The sequence below is a fragment of the Dama dama genome, chromosome 11 (assembly GCF_033118175.1).
Source record: "Dama dama isolate Ldn47 chromosome 11, ASM3311817v1, whole genome shotgun sequence".
NCBI classification, from domain to species: domain Eukaryota; kingdom Metazoa; phylum Chordata; class Mammalia; order Artiodactyla; family Cervidae; genus Dama; species Dama dama.
In genome coordinates this window covers 88106943-88128462 of record NC_083691.1, presented here as the reverse complement: position 1 = coordinate 88128462, position 21520 = coordinate 88106943, and the positions used below count along the sequence as shown (strand labels likewise).

The window sequence follows — 21520 nt, the reverse complement described above, 5'->3', positions numbered from 1 at the left end:
CTGGAGTCATTGTCCCTTCAAGAGGATAAACGTATGCTTCCTTGGTTATAAATATGACAACTGACTGAGGTCTGGTGGCTCAGAAGGTAAAGCGTCTGTCTACAATGCAAGAAGCCCGGGTTCAATCCCTGGGTCGGGAGGATCCCCTGGAGAAGGAAATGGCAACCCACTCTAGTGCTCTTGCCTGGAAAATCCAATGGACGGAGGATCCTGGTAGGCTACAGTCCATGGGGCTGCAAAGAGTCAGACACGACTGAGCGACTTCACTTCACTTTCACTTTGGATTTATTTGCCTTTATGCTACAGTTTGTTGTATCACATTCTTCTCTCACTAGTATTAACTCAAAATAGAAAACATTCCCTTCCATTCACATCTAAAGTGTCTCTTGGACTCACTCTTTAGATTCTACTTTTCAATCACTCTGAAGTGTCATAATTTAATTGAAATCATTAAGATGATAGTTTCAGGACTTCCTTGGTGGTCCAGTGGTCCACACTTACACTGCAGGGAGCAAAGGTTAGATCCCTGGTTAGACCTAAAATTCCTCATGCTCTGTGGTGTGGTCAAAAAAAGAGAGAAAGAAAATTGAAACAAAAAAATCCATCAAATTGGCATGTTTCAAAAAATATTATGTCCAGTATTAATAACAAGGATGAAGGTAGGGAAAGTCTTTTACTGTGTCAATGGAGATACAATTTGTTACTATCTCTTGGAAGACAATTTACAAATATGGATTTTAAAACCTCAGACATTCGTACTCTTTGATCTGAGTTATTCCTCTTTAAAAATATATCCTAAGGAAACACTCATGAATATGTATTAATACAGAAGTACAGCTATATGGTTGTTTATCATGGTGCTGTTTTATCATTATGAACATTTGGAAAGAAAGTCAATGAAAACAGTTTATAAATTATAATATATCCAGTAAATGAATAAAAGGCAACATTAAAATGTTATAGAAAAAACATGGTGACATTAGAAAATGTTAAAGTTATGGAATACAATATATACTTATATATAAATACTTCAAAAAGTATTGTCAGAGTTTAAGACATTAATAGTGGTTACCTCTATAGGTAATATAACAGGATGATTTTTCTATATAATTTTCTCCAATAAGCATGTAATAATTTTAAGATAAGATGAAGAGTGATAAACTAGAAGACAAAACAAAACAAAAAAATTCGTGAGTATCCCACTTAAGTTTGAGTTAATTTCAATAAACATCACAACTAAAGTTTTTTAGCCTGAAGCCTAGCCTCTTAAACAATATTTAAAACATGAAAGTCAAAAAAGCAAATTAAATATAGCATGTGTACCACTTCTGAAGGTCAACAAACCCATTATTTAAAGAAACAAAACAGGACATGAATTCCTGAAACAGGAATCATAGTCCACAAATATCCTGACCTCAGCTGCCCAAAATCATGACTGGAGAAACGAATGTCTATAATTTATTAGGATTATATCCTCATTGACAAAATGATTACTGAGTGTGTTGCAGCACCTGGGTAATGACATCAAAAACTGCTCTCTTAAATTTTGTTGTAACTACTGCAAACTGATTGCTAAGGTGCCAAATTCAGTTGACAACCGGAGCTGTGTGGGGAAAAAAAAACAAAAAGCAAAAAAAAAAAAAAAAAAGAACAAAAACAAAGAAATCCTTAAACGTCAGAGGAAGAGTAATGAACTCTGAGGAGAAGCAAAATACAGGCAGTTTCAGAAGACTGAGACTGGGTCTCTGAAGTTAGAGGACCTCTGTTCATATCTTAGTTCTGCCACTTAGTATTTCTGTGATTTTTGACAAGTGATAAACTCTTTTTTGCCTCATAGTCATTATCCATTAGGTAGGTAAAATAACAGTATCTATTTAAGGAGGTTGTCATGAGGATTAAATGATTTAATGTAACGCTTACCATCAGGCTCAGCACTTAGTAATGAAACCATTAGCTGTAAGTAACATGCAGATGTTCTCCATCATGGTTATACATCCCATTGGAGTTTCAGGAGACGAGAGAGAGAATAGAGTAGGAACAATATTGGAAAAGATAATAACTAAAAATTTCAAGAACTGAAGACAAAATGTTGAGGTTCAGGTTATGCAATAAGTTCTAAGTAATATAAACAAAAAGAAATGCATACCATACTCATTTCAATATCCATTCTCTGCATATAGAAAGGCAAAGGCATATTAAAAGCAACCAAAGAAGACAGAGAAAACACCTTCAAAGAAATGAAGCTGTTTTCTCAATAGCAACCAGAAAACAAAAGACAGGGGGATATCTTTTGAGAAATATGTGCTAAGAAATAATAACTGTTGACCCATAATGGTGTTACCTGGAGGAGGAAATAGCAACCCACTCCAGTATTCTTGCCTGGAGAATCCCATGGACAGAGGAGCCTGGTGGACTACAGTCCGTGGAGTTAGACACGACTGAAGAGTCGGAAACAACTTAAGTGGCATAAACACACACACACACACACACACACAATGATGTTCCCAATACAAATATTTTTTAAAATAGAAGGAAAATAAAGACATCTGTATATAAAAACACATATTCTTCCACCACTGTATCTTCAATAAAGGAAATCTTAAAGTATGTACTTCAGGCAGAAAAAAGTAGAAAGTCAGAGGTGAAAGAACTAATGGTGATTAAAGAAAATTAAATTTGGGGGAAGGAATCTAAATAAACACTGACAATATAAAACATAATATCAATTTTTGTGGAGTAAAAAAGTAGCATGAAGCAGAACCAAAATCTATAACAGAAGTAGTTTCCAAGTTGTTTGGGGCTTATCAAAGTTATTGTGGTCTAGAGTTTTTGTATTATCTCCAGAGAGTAACAATATTGATTAACTTTAGACTGTGATAAGTTAAGTTCGGGTTCTTCACTGTCTGAGCCACCAGGGAAGCCTGATAAGTTAAGTACACATGTTAAAAGTGCATTGCATGTGTATTTTGGAAATTAATCCCTTGTTGGTTGTTTGACTTGCTATTATGGGGTGGGATGGGGAGGTATACATATGTATACCTATGTACAAAAAAGATCTTCACGACCCAGATAATCACGATGGTGTGATCACTCACCTAGAGCCAGATATCCTGGAATGTGAAGTCAAATGGGCCTTAGAAAGCATCACTACAAACAAAGCTAGTGGTTTTTCCAGTGGTCATGTGTGGATGTGAGAGTTGGACTGTGAAGAAAGCTGAGCGCCGAAGAATTGATGCTTTTGAACTGTGGTGTTGGAGAAGACTCTTGAGAGTCCCTTGGACTGCAAGGAGATCCAACCAGTCCATCCTAAAGGAGATCAGTGATGGGTGTTCATTGGAAGGACTGATGCTGAAGCTGAAACTCCAATACTTTGGCTACTTCATGCAAAGAGTTGACACCGCCCTTATGGCAGAAAGTGAAGAGGAACTAAAAAGCCTCTTGATGAAAGTGAAAGAGGAGAGTGAAAAAGTTGGCTTAAAGCTCAACATACAGAAAACTAAGATCATGGCATCACTCCAATACTTTAGCCACATCATGTGAAGAGTTGACTCAATGGAAACGACCCTGATGCCGGGAGGGATTGGGGGCAGGAGGAGAAGGGGACGACAGAGGATGAGATGGCTGGATGGCATCACCGACTAGATGGACATGAATTTGAGTAAACTCCGGGAGTTGGTGATGGACAGGGAGGCCTGGCGTGCTGCGATTCATGGGGTCGCAAAGAGTTGGACATGACTGAGCGACTGAACTGAACTGAACTGATGGTTGATTCATGTTGAGGTTTGACAGAAAACAACAAAATTCTGTAAAGCCATTATCCTTCAATTAAAAAATAAATAAAATTTTGAAAAAGAATAAATTTTTAAAAAACATTTAAAGAAGTGCATTACAACTGATAAGAAAATAGAAAGTATAACGTCTAAACTAGTAAAACTAAAAAATACAGTGAGAGAAAATAATCAAAATAAAGAAAGAAGAGAAGCCAAACACAGTTAAATTTAAAAGGCAGACAAATAGAAAGCACAAAACAAGATGGAAAAATAATAAAAGCAAGGCACCAGTAACTACAATGAACGTAGATGGACTCAATGCTCAAGTTTAAAAGCTAAGGTTGTTACTCTAGGAAAAAAATGCTATTTACAAAAAGACATATCTAGACTTTGAAGATACAGAAAAGTTAAAAGGATGGGCACACAAAATTATGGCAAAGTGGACTAAAGAGTTCAGCACTCTCACCCCAAAAACAACACAGTTTAGTTGGAGAAAATTATTTGAAAAGCCAATTATTTAAAGTCTGTAGAAATTGTTCTCAGGATACACAACAAATGGAGAAGCATTCATTTAAGAAAAATCTATTTAACCTTGGTAAGAATGACAGTGAGGACTCCATGCTGAAAGGAGCAAGCTGTGAAGACCCTAGGCTCAGAGCACAACCAGCTAATCAGTGAAGGACCGCCATGACACAGAGCCAATCTTCATAGACTGAGACAGGTGGCTATTTTTTCAAATGCCTACTTTTTAAAGTATTTATTTATTCATCGCGGCTCTGAGTTTTGGTTGCTATGCACAGGCTTTCTCAAGTTACAGAGAGCAGGGGCTATTCTCTAGTTGTGATGCACTGGTTTCTCACTGCAGTGGCTTCTCTCTTGCAGAGCATAGGCTCTAGGATACTCGGGTTTCAGAAATTATGGCATACATGTTCAGTAGTTGTGGTGCACGGGCTTAGCTGTTCTGAGGCATATGGAATCTTCCCAGGCCAGGGATTGAACCTGTGTCCCCCACACCAGCAGGTGGATTCCTATCCACTGGACCACCAGGAATCCCTTGTGGATTCTTAATCCTTCATATGTCTCAGTGTTTCTTCTTCCCCATTCCCAATCTGCAACCTTAGTCCAAGACATTATATTTCTGCTAAAGTCTAATACAAGTCTCTGCTCCCCAAATCAAAGCATCCACTACTGTGGAAATCTTAAGTAATTATTCTAACAAGAATATCTAATATGCCACTCCTTTGCTCTAATTCCTTTAAGGGCTCCCCTGACACATTCATAAAACATTTTTTAGCATGAAATATTGTTCATTATTTCTTTACATATTCATGCAATCACATCTGTAGCCATCCTCTCTCATGTAACCTAATCCCCAAGTAAAGTAAATGACTTCTAGTTTCCAGACCTTTGAAATGTGATGACCTAGGCTGCCAGCCCCACATACCTCCGTGGTCAAAAATTTTTATACACCCTTTAAGTACCAAGTTAATTGTTACCTCCTGTGAGAAATTTTTCAGTATTTCCTTTTACACATTAATGGCCATGACTTCCCATTGCTCTACTGCTGATCTATCATTTCTCTCTCTCAAACTCTGTCCTCATTATACCCTCAAAACTTCTCTCAAAAATTGGACATCACATTAATGTGGCTTGTATAGAGTGCTTGAAGAACACTGGAGAGAGATTTGTAACACTGTATAGGAGGCAGTGGCCAAAACCACTCCAAAGAAAAAGAAACACAGAAAGGCAAAATGGTTATCAGAGGAGGTCTTAGGAATAGCTGAGAAAAGAAGAGAAGTGAAAAGCAAAGGAGAGAGAGAAAGATACCCAACTGAATGCAGAACTCCAGAGATTGGAAAGGAGCGATAAGAAACCCTTGTTTAAAAAAACAGTGCAAAGAAATTGGGGGAAACAACAGAATGGGAACGACTACAGATCCCTTCAAGAAAATTTGAGATACCAAGGGAACATTTCTTACAAAGATGAGCACAATAAAGGACAGAAACAGCAAGGATCTAACAGAAGCAGAAGAGATTAAGAAGAGCTGGCAAGAATACACAGAAGAGCTGTACAAAAAAGATCTTCATGACCCAGATAATCACGATGGTGTGATCACTCAGCTAGAGCCAAACATCCTGAAGTGTGAAGTCAAGTGGGCCTTAGGAAGCATTACTACAAACAAGACTAGTGGAGGTGATGCAATTCCATCTGAGCTATTTCAAATCCTAAAAGATGAAGCTGTTAAAGTGCTGGACTCAAAATGCCACCAAATTTGGAAAATTCACCAATGGCACAGGGCTGGAAAAGGTCAGTTTTCATTCCAATCACAAAGAAAGGCAATGCCAAACAATGTTCAAGCTACAATTGCACTCATTTCACATACTAACAGGTAATGTTCAAAATCCTTCAAGCTTGGCTTCATCAGTACATGAACCAAGAACTTCCAGATGTACAAACTGGATTTAGAAAAGGCAGAAGAACCAGAGATCAAATTGCCAACATCCGTTGGATCATACAAAAAGCAAGAGAATTCCAGAAAAACATCTACTACTGCTTCACTGGCTATGCTAAAGTCTTTGACTGTGTGGATCACAACAAACTGTGGAAAATTCTTAAGAGGTGGGAATACCAGACCACCTGACCTGCCTCCTGAGAAACCTGTATGCAGGTCAAGAAGCAACAGTTAATACCAGAAATGGAACAACGAACTGGTTCAAAATTGGGAATGGAGTACATCACAGCTGTATATTATTACCCTGCTTATTTAACTTATATGCAGGGTACATCATGCAAAACGCCAGTCTGGATGACTCACAAGCTGGAATCAAGATTTCCTGGAGAAATATCAACAACCTTGGATATGCAGATGACACCACACTTATGGCAGAAAGTGAAGAGGAACTAAAGATCCTCTTGACGAAGGTGAAAAAGGAAAGTGGAAAAGCTGGATTAAAATTCAACATTCAGAAAACAAAGATCATGGCATCTGGTTCCATCACCTCATGGCAAGTAGATGAGGAAAAACTGGAAGCAGATTTTACTTTCTTCAGTTCAGTTGCTCAGTCGTGTCCGACTCTTTGTGACCCCATGAACTGCAGCATGCCAGGCTTCCCTGTCTATCACCAACTCTCAGAGCTTGCTCAAACTCATGTCCATCGAGTTGGTGATGCCATTCAACCATCTCATCCTCTGTCGTCCCCTTCTCCTGCTGCCTTCAATCTTTCCATCAGGGTCTTTTCTAATGAGTCAGTTCTTTGCATCAGGCAGCCAAAGTATTGGAGTTTTCTTGGGCTCCAAAATTACTGTAGCCCAAAATTAAGTGACTGCAGCCACAAAATTAAAAGACACTTGCTCCGAGGAAGAAAAGCTATGACAAACCTAGACAATATATTAAAAAACAGAGACATCACTTTGCTGACAAAGGTCTATGCAGTCAAAGCTATGGTTTTTCCAGAAGTCATGTACAGATGTGAGAGTTGGATCATAGAGAAGGCTGAGAGCCAAAGAATTGATGCTTTTGAACTGTGGTGCTGCAGAACTCTTGAGTGTCCCTTGGACAGCAAGATCAAGCCAGTCACTCCTAAAAGAAGTCAATCCTCAATATTCATTGGAAGGACTGATGCTGAAGCTCCAATACCTAGCCACCTGAGGGGAAGAGCAGACTCATTGGAAAAGACCCTGATGCTGGGAAAGATTGAAGGCAAAAAGTGAAAGGGGTGGCAGAGAATGAGCTGGTTAGACAGCATCATAGACTGAATGGACGTGAATGTGAGCAAACTCTGGGAGATTGTGAAGAACAGGGGAGCCTGGCCATGCTGCAGTTCATGGGGTTTTAAAGAGTTGGGCATGACTTAGCCACTGAACAAGTTTATCAGCAGACAGAACCTTGTGAAAACAGAACTGGACTAGAATTCAGAAGATTTAGGTGCTCTTCTAACTGTGCTCCTTCCTTACCTTTTCAGGCTTAATTGCCTGAAATTGCCTCGCTCACTGAGGAATGTGGTAGACAAGAGCCCTAATGTTTGAGTGGAAATTTATAGCTTTTTTTTTTTTTTTTAAAGTATCCAATCCAGCCCTTCATTTCACAGATGAGAAAAGTAAGTCTTAGGGACCATGTACAATTTAAGTCAAGATATTGGGGGAGAATGGATACTTGTATGTGTATGGCTGAGTCCCTTTGTTGTTCGCCTGAAACTACCACAACACTGTTAACTGGCTATACCCCAATACAAAATTAAAATGTTAAAAACAGAAAGAAGGGAGATACAATTAATGACTAAAAGAAAGGGAATCTAGGGATATTCCAGGGCTGACCTGTAAAAACACTCCCAATTCTCAAAAATTTTACCCCGCCCAGTTAACAAAAGTAGAGAATATAAAGAAAAGCAGAAGGCAGGAGACTTGACCGAAACAAATGAAAAAAGTGAGACGCCGGAGTTTTCCACGAATTACAAATTAACTTCCTGTCCCGGGTAAACTTCCGCAATCAACAAGAGGGAGAGCCAATCAGAACCTTTCTCCGGGAGCCAATGGAAGAGCAGATTACAAAGAGCCAATCACAGGGGCGCTGTCACTGTTATGGTCCTGTCAGGGCGCCGGCGTCGTGGTTCCTGGGCGGTCGCCACCGAGGGTGCTTCGGTGGGGACCTTTGGGGATAGCTCCGTGGCTAGCTGCGTTCGTCTCGGGCCTTGCTCCCAGCCTGCATCTCCCGGTTCCCGGGTCCCACCGTAGGGTGCGGGTGCGGGTCGGCGCCGCGGCCGCCTGAGGGCCTGGGCGCAGCCGCAGTCGCCTCCTCCGCCGCGGGCTCGGAGGGGCCGCGAGATGCAGCCGCCGGGCCCGCCCCCGGCGTATACCCCCACTAACGGGGACTTCACCTTTGTCTCCTCAGCTGACGCGGAAGGTGAGACTGGGCCCCCGAAGGGCCCGCCACCCCGGGGGACGCCGGGCGGACACGGCAGGGTCTTTTTGATGCCGAGGTGATTGTGGCCTGGTGGGTACGGACAGGAAGCTGACCTACGGGTGACTCGAGCCTCTGCGTTCGCCGGGCCTTCCGAGAGGGCCGAGTGGCCGAGGGTGGGGCGTGGGGAGCTTTCCAAGTGACTCGGGTCAGCTTCTGGCCCTCCCCACACCATCTGGTGTCAGGTTTATCTGGCGGACTCACCTACCTCGAGTGCACCCACGGGACCCAAGATTTTATTTCTAAAATGACTTGCTGTAACTCAGAAACGAATGGTTAGCTGGGCCGGGATCGGTGTCAAAGAATGAGAATGAGGTTGTTCATCAGTATATAGCTTTTGCGTAGATTCGGCGCTACGAATACTAACCTCCCTCGAAGAGTTCGTGGTTTTTATGGAATCTGGTATTTTGCCTACGTCCCTAGTTTTCCTCCAATTTCATGGTATTTGACAGTGTTCAGAGAAGTAAACCCAGATGTGTTTGAAACTTCTTGTAATCCAGCGTAGAGTTCCCTGTAGGTTCTCCAGATTTTCGCCAGATACTGTTTTGAGGAAGCGAGAGAGATTTTTCTACAGTAGGCGAGAATTTGTTTTCCTCCTTTTCTGTGTACTTTACCAAACTCTTTGTATCAGAAATCTTTCTCTGCTCCTTTCGTTAGACTTTGTTAACCAGTAATTTTCCAGTGACGAGACTTACCTGCACAATATGAAAAAAATAAATTTTTCTTAATTGTAGACATTTCATCCTCGGGAAGGACATAGTGTGTTTCCCGAGAAGACTAGTTTTGTAATATTTGGTTAATGCAACTTGCTTTCCCTTTTTCTGTTTTGCTTTCCTCGTTTTTGTTTTTTGAGTGGCATTTTTTTAAAAAAAAAAGTACTGTACTTTTGGCTATAATTTAAAATGTAAAACAAAAATTTTAGAGAACATAGCTGATACATTTAAATGTAATTCGGGAATTTGGTGAAATATGGCCACCCAAAATATTTTAATTTGTTACATCTACATTTGGTAGCCTAGTGCTTGGGGAGGAATAAGCGACCTTAATTTCCCAGACTTTAAGAAAAAATTATGTCATTTAGTATCACAGCCTGTTTGTTCAAACTCATGTATCTGTGTTGATAGTTTTCATATCCTCCCTTCCCCCAGGAATTACCTTTCTTAAACACACTGAAGAAATCTTGATAATAATATAGCAAACTAATTCATTGACTCCGTACATAAAACCAAGAAACCTGGAATAAGTAAAATCCATGTTTTATTCAAACTTGTCCACATATCCTCCAAGATTGTATAGACTCTGTATATATCCAGGGAAATAGAGACAAAGATAGATGTGTATTATAATATTCTCATGTGTATAACCTTATACAGTTGGAATATGCAGACTATTTTAAGCAAATGACTTGTTTGATCTTTTTAAGAATCTTGCTGAGCTTTATTATTCCCGAGTTTTAGGGAACCCCAGGCTTAAAAAAGTTCAATAACCTCCATGCAGGATCTGGAATTAAGATCTAATGTTCTGTCTCCTCAGATTTCTTTACACTAAATCATGATGCAGCTTTCATGTATTTTTGTAAACTGGATAGTGTTTATAAAGTATAAAATCCTGGATTTCCATTGTGTCTTTCCCAATTACTGTCTATGTGATATTGGGCAAATTACTCAATCTCTCTTAACCTCAGTTTTCCTATACTTAAAACGAGAATGATGGTATCCAAGCGCTCAAACATTTTGCAAATGCAAAGCACTTAGTACATCTGGCAGAGTTAAATACTAAGTACTTGTTAGCAGTGTTGCTGCTGCTTTGAGTTTCATTATCAACTGGCCCCACAATTATTTTTTGTTGTTCTCTAACATAAACATTCACTCTGTGACACCAGGTCTCTTCTCTGGTTCCTAAGCATGCCATGTAAATTCTTGCTTTCCTTTTTTATGTTTTTTGTCTAAGCATGAATGTTTTCAGCTTACAGATGTTTTCATGTATACTGTCCTAGATTCTGCTCAGGTCTCTTAATACTTATCATCACTAATTGTACATGTTTTTTGTTCTAAAATGTGCCTTGGTGTTTGTATCCATATATGTGTGTATCCTGGTCCTCATGCTTAGAATGCAGTTTCTCTTCCTTATACTAGGATGAAATCAAATACTCCTTCCTTGCTGAAACTTTGCTTAACTGTTACTCAGAAACTTCCCTAATCTTTTCTGTATCCAGTACTTAGCACAGAACCCAGAATATAAACATCACAACATAATTGTTTGTTGAAGGAATAAATGATTTCTGCTTTCTTTTGTCTCATATGACATTGACATTTTTGACTACAAAACTTAGCACATCTGGATGGTATAACTAAAAAATTACTGAATTTAGAACTGGAAGACTTCAGTTAAAGTTCTGACTCTGGCAGTAGCCATGTGATATTGGCCAAATCACATAGCTCCTATAAACTTATATTAAATAAGTGAAATGAAAAGCACATTTATAAGAATATTGTGAAAACTACTTAAGATAATGTGTGTAAAAGCAGAGTCCATAAGTACAAGTTAAAAGAACATAGGCTATGTATGGCCAGTAAATGAATAAATAAGTGAATAATGAAATCCAGACTGAATATTCAAGTCTGTGGTGTAAACCTACGTCCTAAAGCAGTAAGGAAATGCATGTGTATAAGTGCGAGAGTGTAGAGGAGCCTGGCAGGGTCCACAGGGTCACAAAAGAGTCAGAAATGACTTAGCGACTGAACAACAATGATATACACATGTTATACACATGTTACTGTTACACACGTGAAATATATAGAAGTCTTTAAAGCAACCCTTTGACTTTATTTTTTATCACACAAATAAGTGATTCTTTGCCTTTTTCATTTCCACAGACCAGCAGCATTGGCATTGCTGGGCACTAGTAATGCAGAATAATCTGCTTAATTATAATATACATTTTGACAAGATCATCCTTCAGTGATTCATGTAGCACATTAAAGCTTGAGAAGCTCTGATTTAGAGTATTATGAAAGATCAATCAGGAGAGGAGGACATTTTTTTTAGCTGAAAGATCAGGGACAATTTGATAGAGGTAATATTTTGCCAAATTTTTAAAGATAAGTAATGTTTTTTTTTTTTATGTAGAATGAAGGGAGTATGTCCGTATGCGAGGGACTGCATATGAGGAAGTCCCTAACACCAAGAAATGGCTTAATAAGAAAGGGATTTTTAAAAATTCATCATACGTAATAAATACTATAAAAAGAAGGTTGAAAGGTAGAAGTGGTTAAGTGCAGGAAGGGATCAAGGAGGTCTTCAGAGAAAGATGAGGTACAGTTTAAAGGAAAAGTTCTTCAGGGAAAAGTTCTTCACGTACAGTTTAAAGGAAAAGAGGGAAGAACATTCTTTAAAAACTATGATGTTGTTCAGTCACTAAGTCGTGTCCAACTCTTTGAGACCTCGCTGCAGCGCACCAGGCTTCGCTGTCTTTCACTATCCCTTGGAGTTTGCTCAGATTCATGTCCATTGAGTTGGTGATGCCATCCAACCATCTTATCCTCTGTTGCCCTCTTCTCCTGCCCTCAATCTTTCCCAGCATCAGGGTCTTTTTCAGTGAGTAGGCTCTTCGTATCAGGTGGCCAAAGTATTGGAGTTTTAGCTTCAACATCAGTCCTTCCAATGAACACCCAGGACTGATCTCATTTAGGATGGACTGGTTTGATCTCCTTGCTGCCTAAGGGACTTTCAAGAGTCTTTTCCAACACCACAGTTCAAAAGCATCAATTCTTTGGCACTCAGCCTTCTTTATGATCCATCTCTCATGTCCGTACATGACTTCTGGAAAAACCATAGCTTGGATTGTGTAGACTTTGTCAGCAAAGTGATGTCTCTGCTTTTTAATACGTAAGTTTGTCATAGCTTTTCTCCACGGAGCAAGTGTCTTTTAATTTCGCGGCTACATTCACCATCCGCAGTGATTGTGGAGCCCAAGAAAATAAAGTCTCTCACGGTTTCCATTTTTTCCCCACCTATTTGCCATGAAGTGATGGGACCAGATGCCATGATCATCGTGTTTTGAATGTTGAATCTTAATCCAGCCTTTTCACTCTCCTCTTTCACTTTGATCGAGGCTCTTTAATTCCTCTTCCCTTTCTGTGAGTAGGATGGTGTCATCTGCATATCTGAGGTTATTGATATTTCTCCCAGCAGTCTTGATTCAGGCTTGTGATTCATCCAGCCTGGCATTTCAGATGATGCACTCTACATATAAGTTAAATAAGCAAGGTGACAATATATAGTCTTGACATACTCCTTTCCCAATTTTGAACCAGTTTGTTGTTCCATGTCCATTTCTAACTGTTGCTTCTTGACTTGCATACAGGCTTCTCAGGAGGCAGATAAGGTGGTCTGGTATTCCCATCTCTGAGAATTTTCCAGTTTGTTGTGATCCGCACAAAGGCTTTATCATAGTTAATGAAGCACAAGTAGATGTTTTTCTGGAATTCCCTTGCTTTTTATATGATCCAGTAGTTGTTGGCAAATTGATCTCTGGTTCCTTTGCCTTTTCTAAATCCAGCTTGTACATCTGGAAGTGCTCAGTTCATGTACTGCTGAAGCCTAGCTTGAACGATTTGGAGTATAACCTTATTAGCATGCAAAATGAGTGCAATTATCTGGTAGTTTGTACATTATTTGATACTGCCCTTCTTTGGGATTGGAATGAAAACTGACCTTTTCCAGTCCTGTGCCATTGCTGAATTTTCCAAATTTACTGGCATATTGAATGCAGCACTTTAACAGTGTCATCTTTTAGGATTTTTAAATAGCTTAGCTGGAATTCTGTCACTTCCACTAGCCTTGTTTGTAGTAATGCTACCTAAGGGCCACTTGACTTCTGACTCCTGGATATCAGGCTCTAAGTGAGTGACCACACCATCATGTTATCTGGGTCATTAAGACCTTTTTGTGTAGTTCTTTTTGTGTATTCTTGTCACTTCTTTTTAATCTCTTCTGCTTGTTAGCTCCTTACCGTTTCTATCCTTTATCATGCTCATCCCTGCATGAAATGCTTCCTTGGTATCTCCAGTTTTCTTGAAGAGATCTGTAGTCTTTCCCATTCTGTTGTTTTCCTCTGTTTCTTTGCATTGTTCATTTAAGAAGGCCTCCTTATCTCTCCTTGCTGTTCTCTGGAACTCTGTGTTCAGTTGGGTATATCTTTCCATTTGTCCCTTGCTTTTTGCTTCTCTTCTTTCCTCAGCTGTGTATAAAGCCTCCTCAGACAACCGCTTTGCCTCCTTGGGTTTGTTTTTCTTTGGGTTCATGTTAGTCACTGCCTCCTGTACAGTGTAAAGCATCTGTGTCCATGGTTCTTCAGGCACTTTGTCTCTCAAATCTCATCCCTTGAATCTTAATCACCTCCACTGTATAATCATAAGAGATTTGATGTAGGTCATACCTGATTGGCCTAGTGGTTTTCCCTACTTTTCTTCAGTTTAAGCCTGAGCTTTTTTTTTCAGTTTTAACCTCTTCCTTGATCACAGCCTTGTGATTATTGCAAAGGCAGTAATTGGCTGAGGCAGCACCTGTATGTTGCTTCCCAGGTGGCTCAGTGGTAAAGAATCTGCCTGCCAATGAAGGAGATGCAAGGGTTTGATCCCTGGGTTGAGAAGATCTCCTGGAGTAGGAAATGGCAACCCACTCCAGTATTCTTTTTTTTTTTTTCACTCCAGTATTCTTGCCTGGAAAATTCTCTGGACAGAGAAGTCTGACAGGCTACAGTCCATTGGGCTGCAAGGAGTCAGACGTGACTGAGCACGGGAGCCCCTGTGTTTTATACTTCCCAATCTTCGCAGACCTAAAACAATGCTGATTTATAGCTTGAGCTCCTTGGAGTTAGAAGCTGTGTTTTACTGTCTACCAGTACCATACTCACTGCCTAGCACAGTGCCTGGTTTATAGCAGGAACTTAATAAATGTTTGATGACTATAGGATACTTTTTGATTAAGATAAGGCTGTTGTGCGACTAGAACTGAAGCCAACACAAATTGAACGGAAGTCCAACATGTGGTTGGAAAGGGGATGAACAGAGACAGCTTAGCAAAAAAGATGGTCTGAACCAGCAGTAACCATTTTACTGCCCTCATGTTTTTCCACCCCTAAATATCTTTGTATCTATATTAAGACATCTATCTTTCTTCCAAATCTTAAAGGAAAAGTTTCTTCCTTTCCTAGGATAAGCCTCTATATGCTTTTATTCCCGTATCTTGTTGCCTGTTTTGGAGCTTTTCTTGCTCTTTGTTTTTCTTTCTAGCATTTTTTTAAATTAATATTTCTCCTCTTGTTTCTTCCAGCTCTGTTATCACTCACAGGTCCCCTCCTAATTGACAGAATTTTTAATTAACTCTACTCCTCCTGCTTTTCATTACTTTCACAGCTAAACTATCTCTGTTACTCCCTGTTTCCTCAGCATCCAGTAGTCCTTACCACTTTGCTGGACCTGTACTTGTTTCCTATCATCTACAGGTAGATCCTCAGCAGTGTTTCCCAAAGGGGAAAGGTAATGCCCAGAGTCTTTAATACGACAGTATTAGTTCTGAAAATCTGAGTGGAGTTGTAGTATGTAGGGTTTTACAAATTTAGTATCAAAAGCTTTTTGTAGAGGGCATCATATAGGATCCAGATTTCACAGAGCATGCATAAAGAAACACCTATAAGATAAAGACAAGTTTTTAAAAATTGTTTTTTTTTTTTTTAACCTGATACTTTCTTAACACTTTGTCTCCAGTTTACCTTCCACAGTTTTAAAACTCTGTGCCTTTCATTAGCCTTGGGTGTTCATGCCTTTGTCTCTGCCCTTTCTTTTCCTTGGGATGATTTCTTTTTTTTAAATTTTATTTTTTTATTGAAGTATAGTTTGTTTCACAGTGTTCTGCCAGTCTCTCCTGTGCAGCGCAGTGACTCAGTTATACACATTAGACATTCTTTTTCAAATATTCTCTTCCATTATGGTTTATCACAGAAGACTGAACATAGTTCCCTGTGCTGTATATAGGACCTTGTTGCTGATCCATCCTATATACAGTAGTTTATATTTGCTGATCCCAAACTCCCAGTCCTTCCTCCTCTTACTGCTGCCTTCCTGGCAACTGAAAGTCTGTTCTCTATGTCTGTGAGTCAGTTTCTGTTTTGTAGATAGGTTCATTTGTGCTGTTTTAGATTCCACATGTGAGTGATAATGTATGGTATATTTGTCTTTCTCTTTCTGACTTACTTCATTTAGTATGATAATCTCTAGTTGCATCCATGTTGCTGCAAATGGCTTTATTGCGTTCTTTTTTATGGCTGTGTGGTATTTCATGGTATATATATACCACTTCTTTATTCATTCCTCTGTTGATGGATGTTTCTGTCGTTACCATGTTTTGGCTATTGTGAATAGTGCTGCTATGAACATAGGGGTGCATGAATCTTCTTGAATTATATAGTTTTGTCCGGTATGTGCCCAGGAATGAGATTGCTGGATCATATAGTAATTCTGTTTTTAGTTTTCTGAGGAAGCTTCACATAGTAGCTGCACCAGGTTACATTCCTGCAAACAGTCCAGGAGGGTAACCTTTTCTCCACACCCTCCCCAATATTTGTTATTTGTGGGCTTCTTAATGATGGCCATTCTGACCATGGTGAGGTGGTATGTCATTGTAGCTTTGATTTGTATTTCTCTAATAATTAGTGATGTTGAGCATCTTTTCATGTGCCTGCTGGCCATGTGTATGTCTTCTTTGGAGAAATGTCAGGTAAGGTCTTCTGCCCATTTTTCAATTGGGTTGTTTGTTTTTCTATTGTTGAGTTGTGTGAACTGTTTGTATGTTTTACAGGCTTACTCTGTTGGTCACATCACCTGGAAATATTTTCTCCCATCTTTAGAATGATTTCTTATTCCTTCTCTGCTCATGCACTTACCTCTCATGCCAGATTTAGGGTCTGCTTCCGCATAGCCCTCCTGACCCCCTCTTTGATAACTTAGGCCTCTTTACTCTTCTGGCACCTATGATCTGTTGGCAGTAGGCATTGTGTTTTACCTAGGGAAGAGTGTGTTTTACAGTACTAGTAGGATTTTGTATCACATTCAGCACTCTAAAAAGAAACCCTGTATTCATTTTCAGTTACTCTCCTTTCCCTCCCTGTGTTCCAGTCCCTGGCAACCACTAATCTAGTTTCTTTTTTTTTCTCGTAATGTACTTTCTGACTCTAGAGATTTGCATATTGTTGATATTTCTTGTAAATGGAATAATACAATATGTGACCTTTTGTGTCTTTTTTTTTTTTTTCACTCAGCATAATGCTTTCAACGTTTGTTCATGTTATAGTATGTATCAGTAACTCATTCCTTTTCTGGCTGAATAGTAGTCCATTGTTTGGATATATGACCAATTGGATTTTAAACTCTTTGAAGTATCTTACTTCTTTATATCACTGTCAAGGCTTATAGAAATAAGTGAGCCATAAATATTTACTGGTGGATTGCTTAACCAATGTTGAAAATGAGGCCAATAATAAAGAGAAAATGACTTAATGTTTGTGATGTAGTTCCTCTTGCCAAAGTCTTGTCTTTGGCAAGTTTCTTGTCCAGAATCTTGTCTCTAGTGTCTCTTTCACCTTCTCATAGTCAGTTGATCATCCAGTTATTTCAGAATAGCTCCGTTGCCTTAGTTCAAGTCCTTTCCATTTCTCTTCTTTTCTTTACTGACAGTACTTCCTCCTCAGCCTCTCCCCACTTAAATCAGTCCTCTGGGGGCTCAGATGGTAAAGCGTCTGTCTGCAATGCAGGAGACCCGCTTTCGATCCCTGGTTTGGGAAGATCCCCTGGAGAAGGCAATGGCACCCCACTGCAGTACTCTTGCCTTGAAAATCCCATGGACAGAGGAGCCTGGTAGGCTACAGTCTATGGGGTCGCACAGAGTTGGACATGACTGAGCAACTTCACTTTCACATAGTGCAGGTAAGATTATGTTTATTGTTGTTTAGTCGTTAACTCATGTCTGACTCTGTGCGACCCCATGGACTGTAGCCTGCCAGGCTCCTCTGTTCATAGAACTTCCCAGGCAAGAATACTGGAATAAGTTGCCATTTCCTTCTCCAAGGACTATGTTTACAGAGTGCAAATATAATTTTGTATATCTGCTTTATTAAAAAGCCTCTAATGTCTCTTCCTTTTTAAAAAAAATGTTCTTTTTTTTGCCTGTGCTGGGTCTTTGTTGTTGCAGGGGCTTTAGTTGCTGTGAGCAGGGGCTACTGTCTGGTTACGGTGCATGGGCTTCTCGCTGCAGTGGCTTCTCCTGATGGGGCGTGGGCTCAAGGGCGCACACACTTCAGTAGTTGCAGCAAGTGGACTCAGTAGTTGTGGCACATGAGCTTAGTTGCTCCACAGCATGTGGATCTTCTTGGACTGGGGATCAAACCCATTTCCTGCTTTGGCAGGTGGATTCTTTACCACTGAGCCACCAGGAAACCCTAATGTCTTTTCTTGATATAGCGTCTTATTTTTTTTTAATTTAATACATTCCAGTTCATTAGATACATATTTTATTTTTCATGTTATTGCAGGTTACAGTTCAGTTCAGTCACTCAGTCGTGTCCGACTCTTTGCGACCCCATGAATCGCAGCACGCCAGGCCTCCCTCTCCATCACAGACTCCCGGAGTTTACTCAAACTCAAGCCCATCAAGTCGGTGATGCTTTCCAGCCATCTCATCCTCTGTTGTCCCCTTCTCCTCCTGCCCCCAATCCCTCCCAGCATCAGGGTCTTTTCCAGTGAGTCAACTCTTCACGTGAGGTGGCCGAAGTATTGGAGTTTCAGCTTCAGCATCAGTCCTTCCATTGAACACCCAGGACTGATCTCCTTTAGGATGGACTGGTGGGATTTCCTTGCAGTCCAAGGGACTCTCAAGAGTATTCTCCAACACCATAGTTCAAAAGCATCAATTTTTTGGCACTCAGCTTTCTTCACAGTCCAACTCTCACAGCCATACATGACCACTGGAAAAACCATAGTCTTGACTAGACGGACCTTTGTTGGCAAAGTAATGTCTCTGCTTTTTAATATGCCAACTAGGTTGGTCATCACTTTCCTTCCAAGGAGTAAGCATCTTTTAATTTCATGGCTGCAGTCACCATCTGCAGTGATTTTGGAGCCCAAACAAATAAAGTCAGCCACTGTTTCCACTGTCTCCCTATCTATTTCCCATGAAGTGATGGGACCAGATGCCATGATCTTAGTTTTCTGAATGTTGAGTTTTAAGCCAACTTTTTCACTCTTTCTCTTTCACTTTCATCAGGAGGCTTTTTAGTTCCTCTTCACTCTCTGCCATAAGGGTGCTATCACCTGCATATCTGAGGTTATTGATATTTCTCCCGGCCATCTTGATTCCAGCTTGTGCTTCTTCCAGCCCAGCATTTCTCATGATGTACTCTGCATATAAGTTAAATAAGCAGGGTGACAATATACAGCCTTAACGTACTCCTTTTCCTATTTGGAACCAGTCTGTTGTTCCATGTCCAGTTCTAACTGTTGCTTCCTGATCTGCATACAGGTTTCTCAAGAGGCAGGTCAGGTGGTCTGGTATATCCATCTCTTTCAGAATTTTCCATTATTGTGATCCACACAGTCGAAGGCTTTGGCATAGTCAATAAAGCAGAAATAGATGTTTTTCTGGAACTCTTTTGCTTTTTCAGTGATACAGCGGATATTGGCAATTTGATCTCTGGTTCCTCTGCCTTTTCTAAATCCAGCTTGAACATCTCTAAGTTCACAGTTCACGTATTGCTGAAGCCTGGCTTGGAGAATTTTGAGCATTACTTTACTAGTGTGTGAGATGAGTGCAATTGTGCAGTACTTTTAGCATTCTTTGGGATTGCCTTTCTTAGAGATTGGAATGAAAACTGACCTTTTCCAGTCCTGTGGCCACTGCTGAGTTTTCCACATTTGCTGACATATTGAGTGTAGCACTTTCACAGCATCATCTTTCAGGATTTGAAATAGCTGAACTGGAATTCCATCACATCCACTAGCTTTGTTCGTAGTGATGCTTTCTAAGGCCCAGTTGACTTCACATTCCAGGATGTCTGGCTCTAGGTTAGTTATCATACCATTGTGATTATCTGGGTCATGAATATCTTTTTTGTACAGTTCTTCTGTGTATTCTTACCACCTCTTCTTAATATCTTCTGCTTCTGTTAGGTCCATACCATTTCTGTCCTTTTTGATCCCATTTTTGCATGAAATGTGCCCTTGATATCTCTAATTTTCTTGAAGAGATCTCTAGTCTTTCTCATTCTGTTGTTTCCCTCTATTTCTTTGCATTGATCGCTGAGGAAGGCTTTCTTATCTCTCCTGGCTGTTCTTTGGAACTCTGCATTCAAATGGGAATGTCTTTCCTTTTCTCCTTTGCTTTTTGCTTCTCTTTGTTTCACAGCTATTTGTAAGGCCTCCACAAACAACCATTTTGCCTTTTTGTATTTCTTTTCCATGGGGATGGTCTTGATCCCTGTCTCCTGTACAATGACACGAACCTCCGTCCATAGTTCATCACTCACTCTGTCTATCAGATCTAGTCCCTTAAATCTATTTCTCACTTCCACTGTATAGTCATAAGGGATTTGATTTAGGTCATACCTGAATGGTCTAGTGGTTTTCCCTACTTTCTTCAGTTTAAGTCTGAATTTGGCAGTAAGGAGTTCATGATCTGAGCCACAGTCAGCTCCAGGTCTTGTTTTTGCTGACTGTATAGAGCTTCTCCATCTTTGGCTGCAAAGAATATAATCAGTTTGATTTCGGTGTTGACCATCTGGTGATGTCCATGTGTAGAGTTTTCTCTTGTGTTGTTGGAAGAGGGTGTTTGCTATGACCAGGGCGTTCTCTTGGCAAAACTCTTATTAGCCTTTGCCCTGCTTCATTCCATACTGCAACGCCAAATTTGCCTGTTACTCCAGGTGTTTCTTGACTTCCTACTTTTGCACCCCAGTCCCCTATAATGAAAAGGACATCTTTTTTGGGTGTTTGTTCTAAAAGGTCTTGTAAGTCTTCATTGCAGGTTACAGTGTTACCAAAATACACTGCAGAATGATAAAGGTCTTCTTCCCCCAACTTTCAGTTTATATTCTTATTACTTTCTTTCAAGGTCTCTGCAGCTATTTGCCTTTCCATTAATTAATCCATCCAACCTGCACACATTTGTTGGCTGCCTACTATGGACCAGGTACTGTAACAGGTATTGGAGTTAATGTGTTCAAAGCAAAAGGATAGCAAACACACTTAGCTTATCCCATCAGAGAATTAGAGACATTAACCAAATAAATATATTATTATATACAATAAGTGCTGTGAAGGAAGAGGCAAGGGGACTGTGAAAGGAATTTTATCTAGTCAGGGAAACCATGGAAAATTTCTTAAATAAGTATACCTAAGAACTGAAGAATGGGTGGTATTTAATTATCTGAAGTTGGAGGAAACAACCAGGTACAAAGTCCCTAGGGTTAAAGGGATCTTGGTTCATTCAGAAAACTGAGCGGCTTAATGTGACTGGAGCATAGGGTCATGGTGGGGAGGGAGACAGAGAATTGTTCTGAAGAAGTAGATGGGGCATGTGGAGATTATTAGATTTAGCTGAAAAAGCAATGGGAGGCCACCGAAGGATTTTAGACTGAGAGTGAAAGATTTGTATTTAAGAAAGACTGTTCTGGCTGTAGGTAAGAATGGATTGAAAGAAGGATAATTAGGGAGAGCAGTTAGCAGACCATTATAGTCACGCA

At 40.0% G+C, this 21520-nt stretch overlaps 1 protein-coding gene across 1 annotated transcript in view; it reads left to right on the top strand.

The window, feature by feature from the left end:
• Positions 1-8362: 8362 nt before the first annotated feature.
• Positions 8363-21520, top strand: part of YIPF4 (Yip1 domain family member 4) — a 34805-nt gene continuing 21647 nt past the window's right edge. Inside the window, exon 1 of the mRNA XM_061155643.1 lies at positions 8363-8670. Within this exon, the coding sequence (XP_061011626.1) occupies positions 8592-8670 (79 nt within the window). The 5' untranslated portion in view covers positions 8363-8591. The remainder of the gene's footprint in view (positions 8671-21520) is intronic.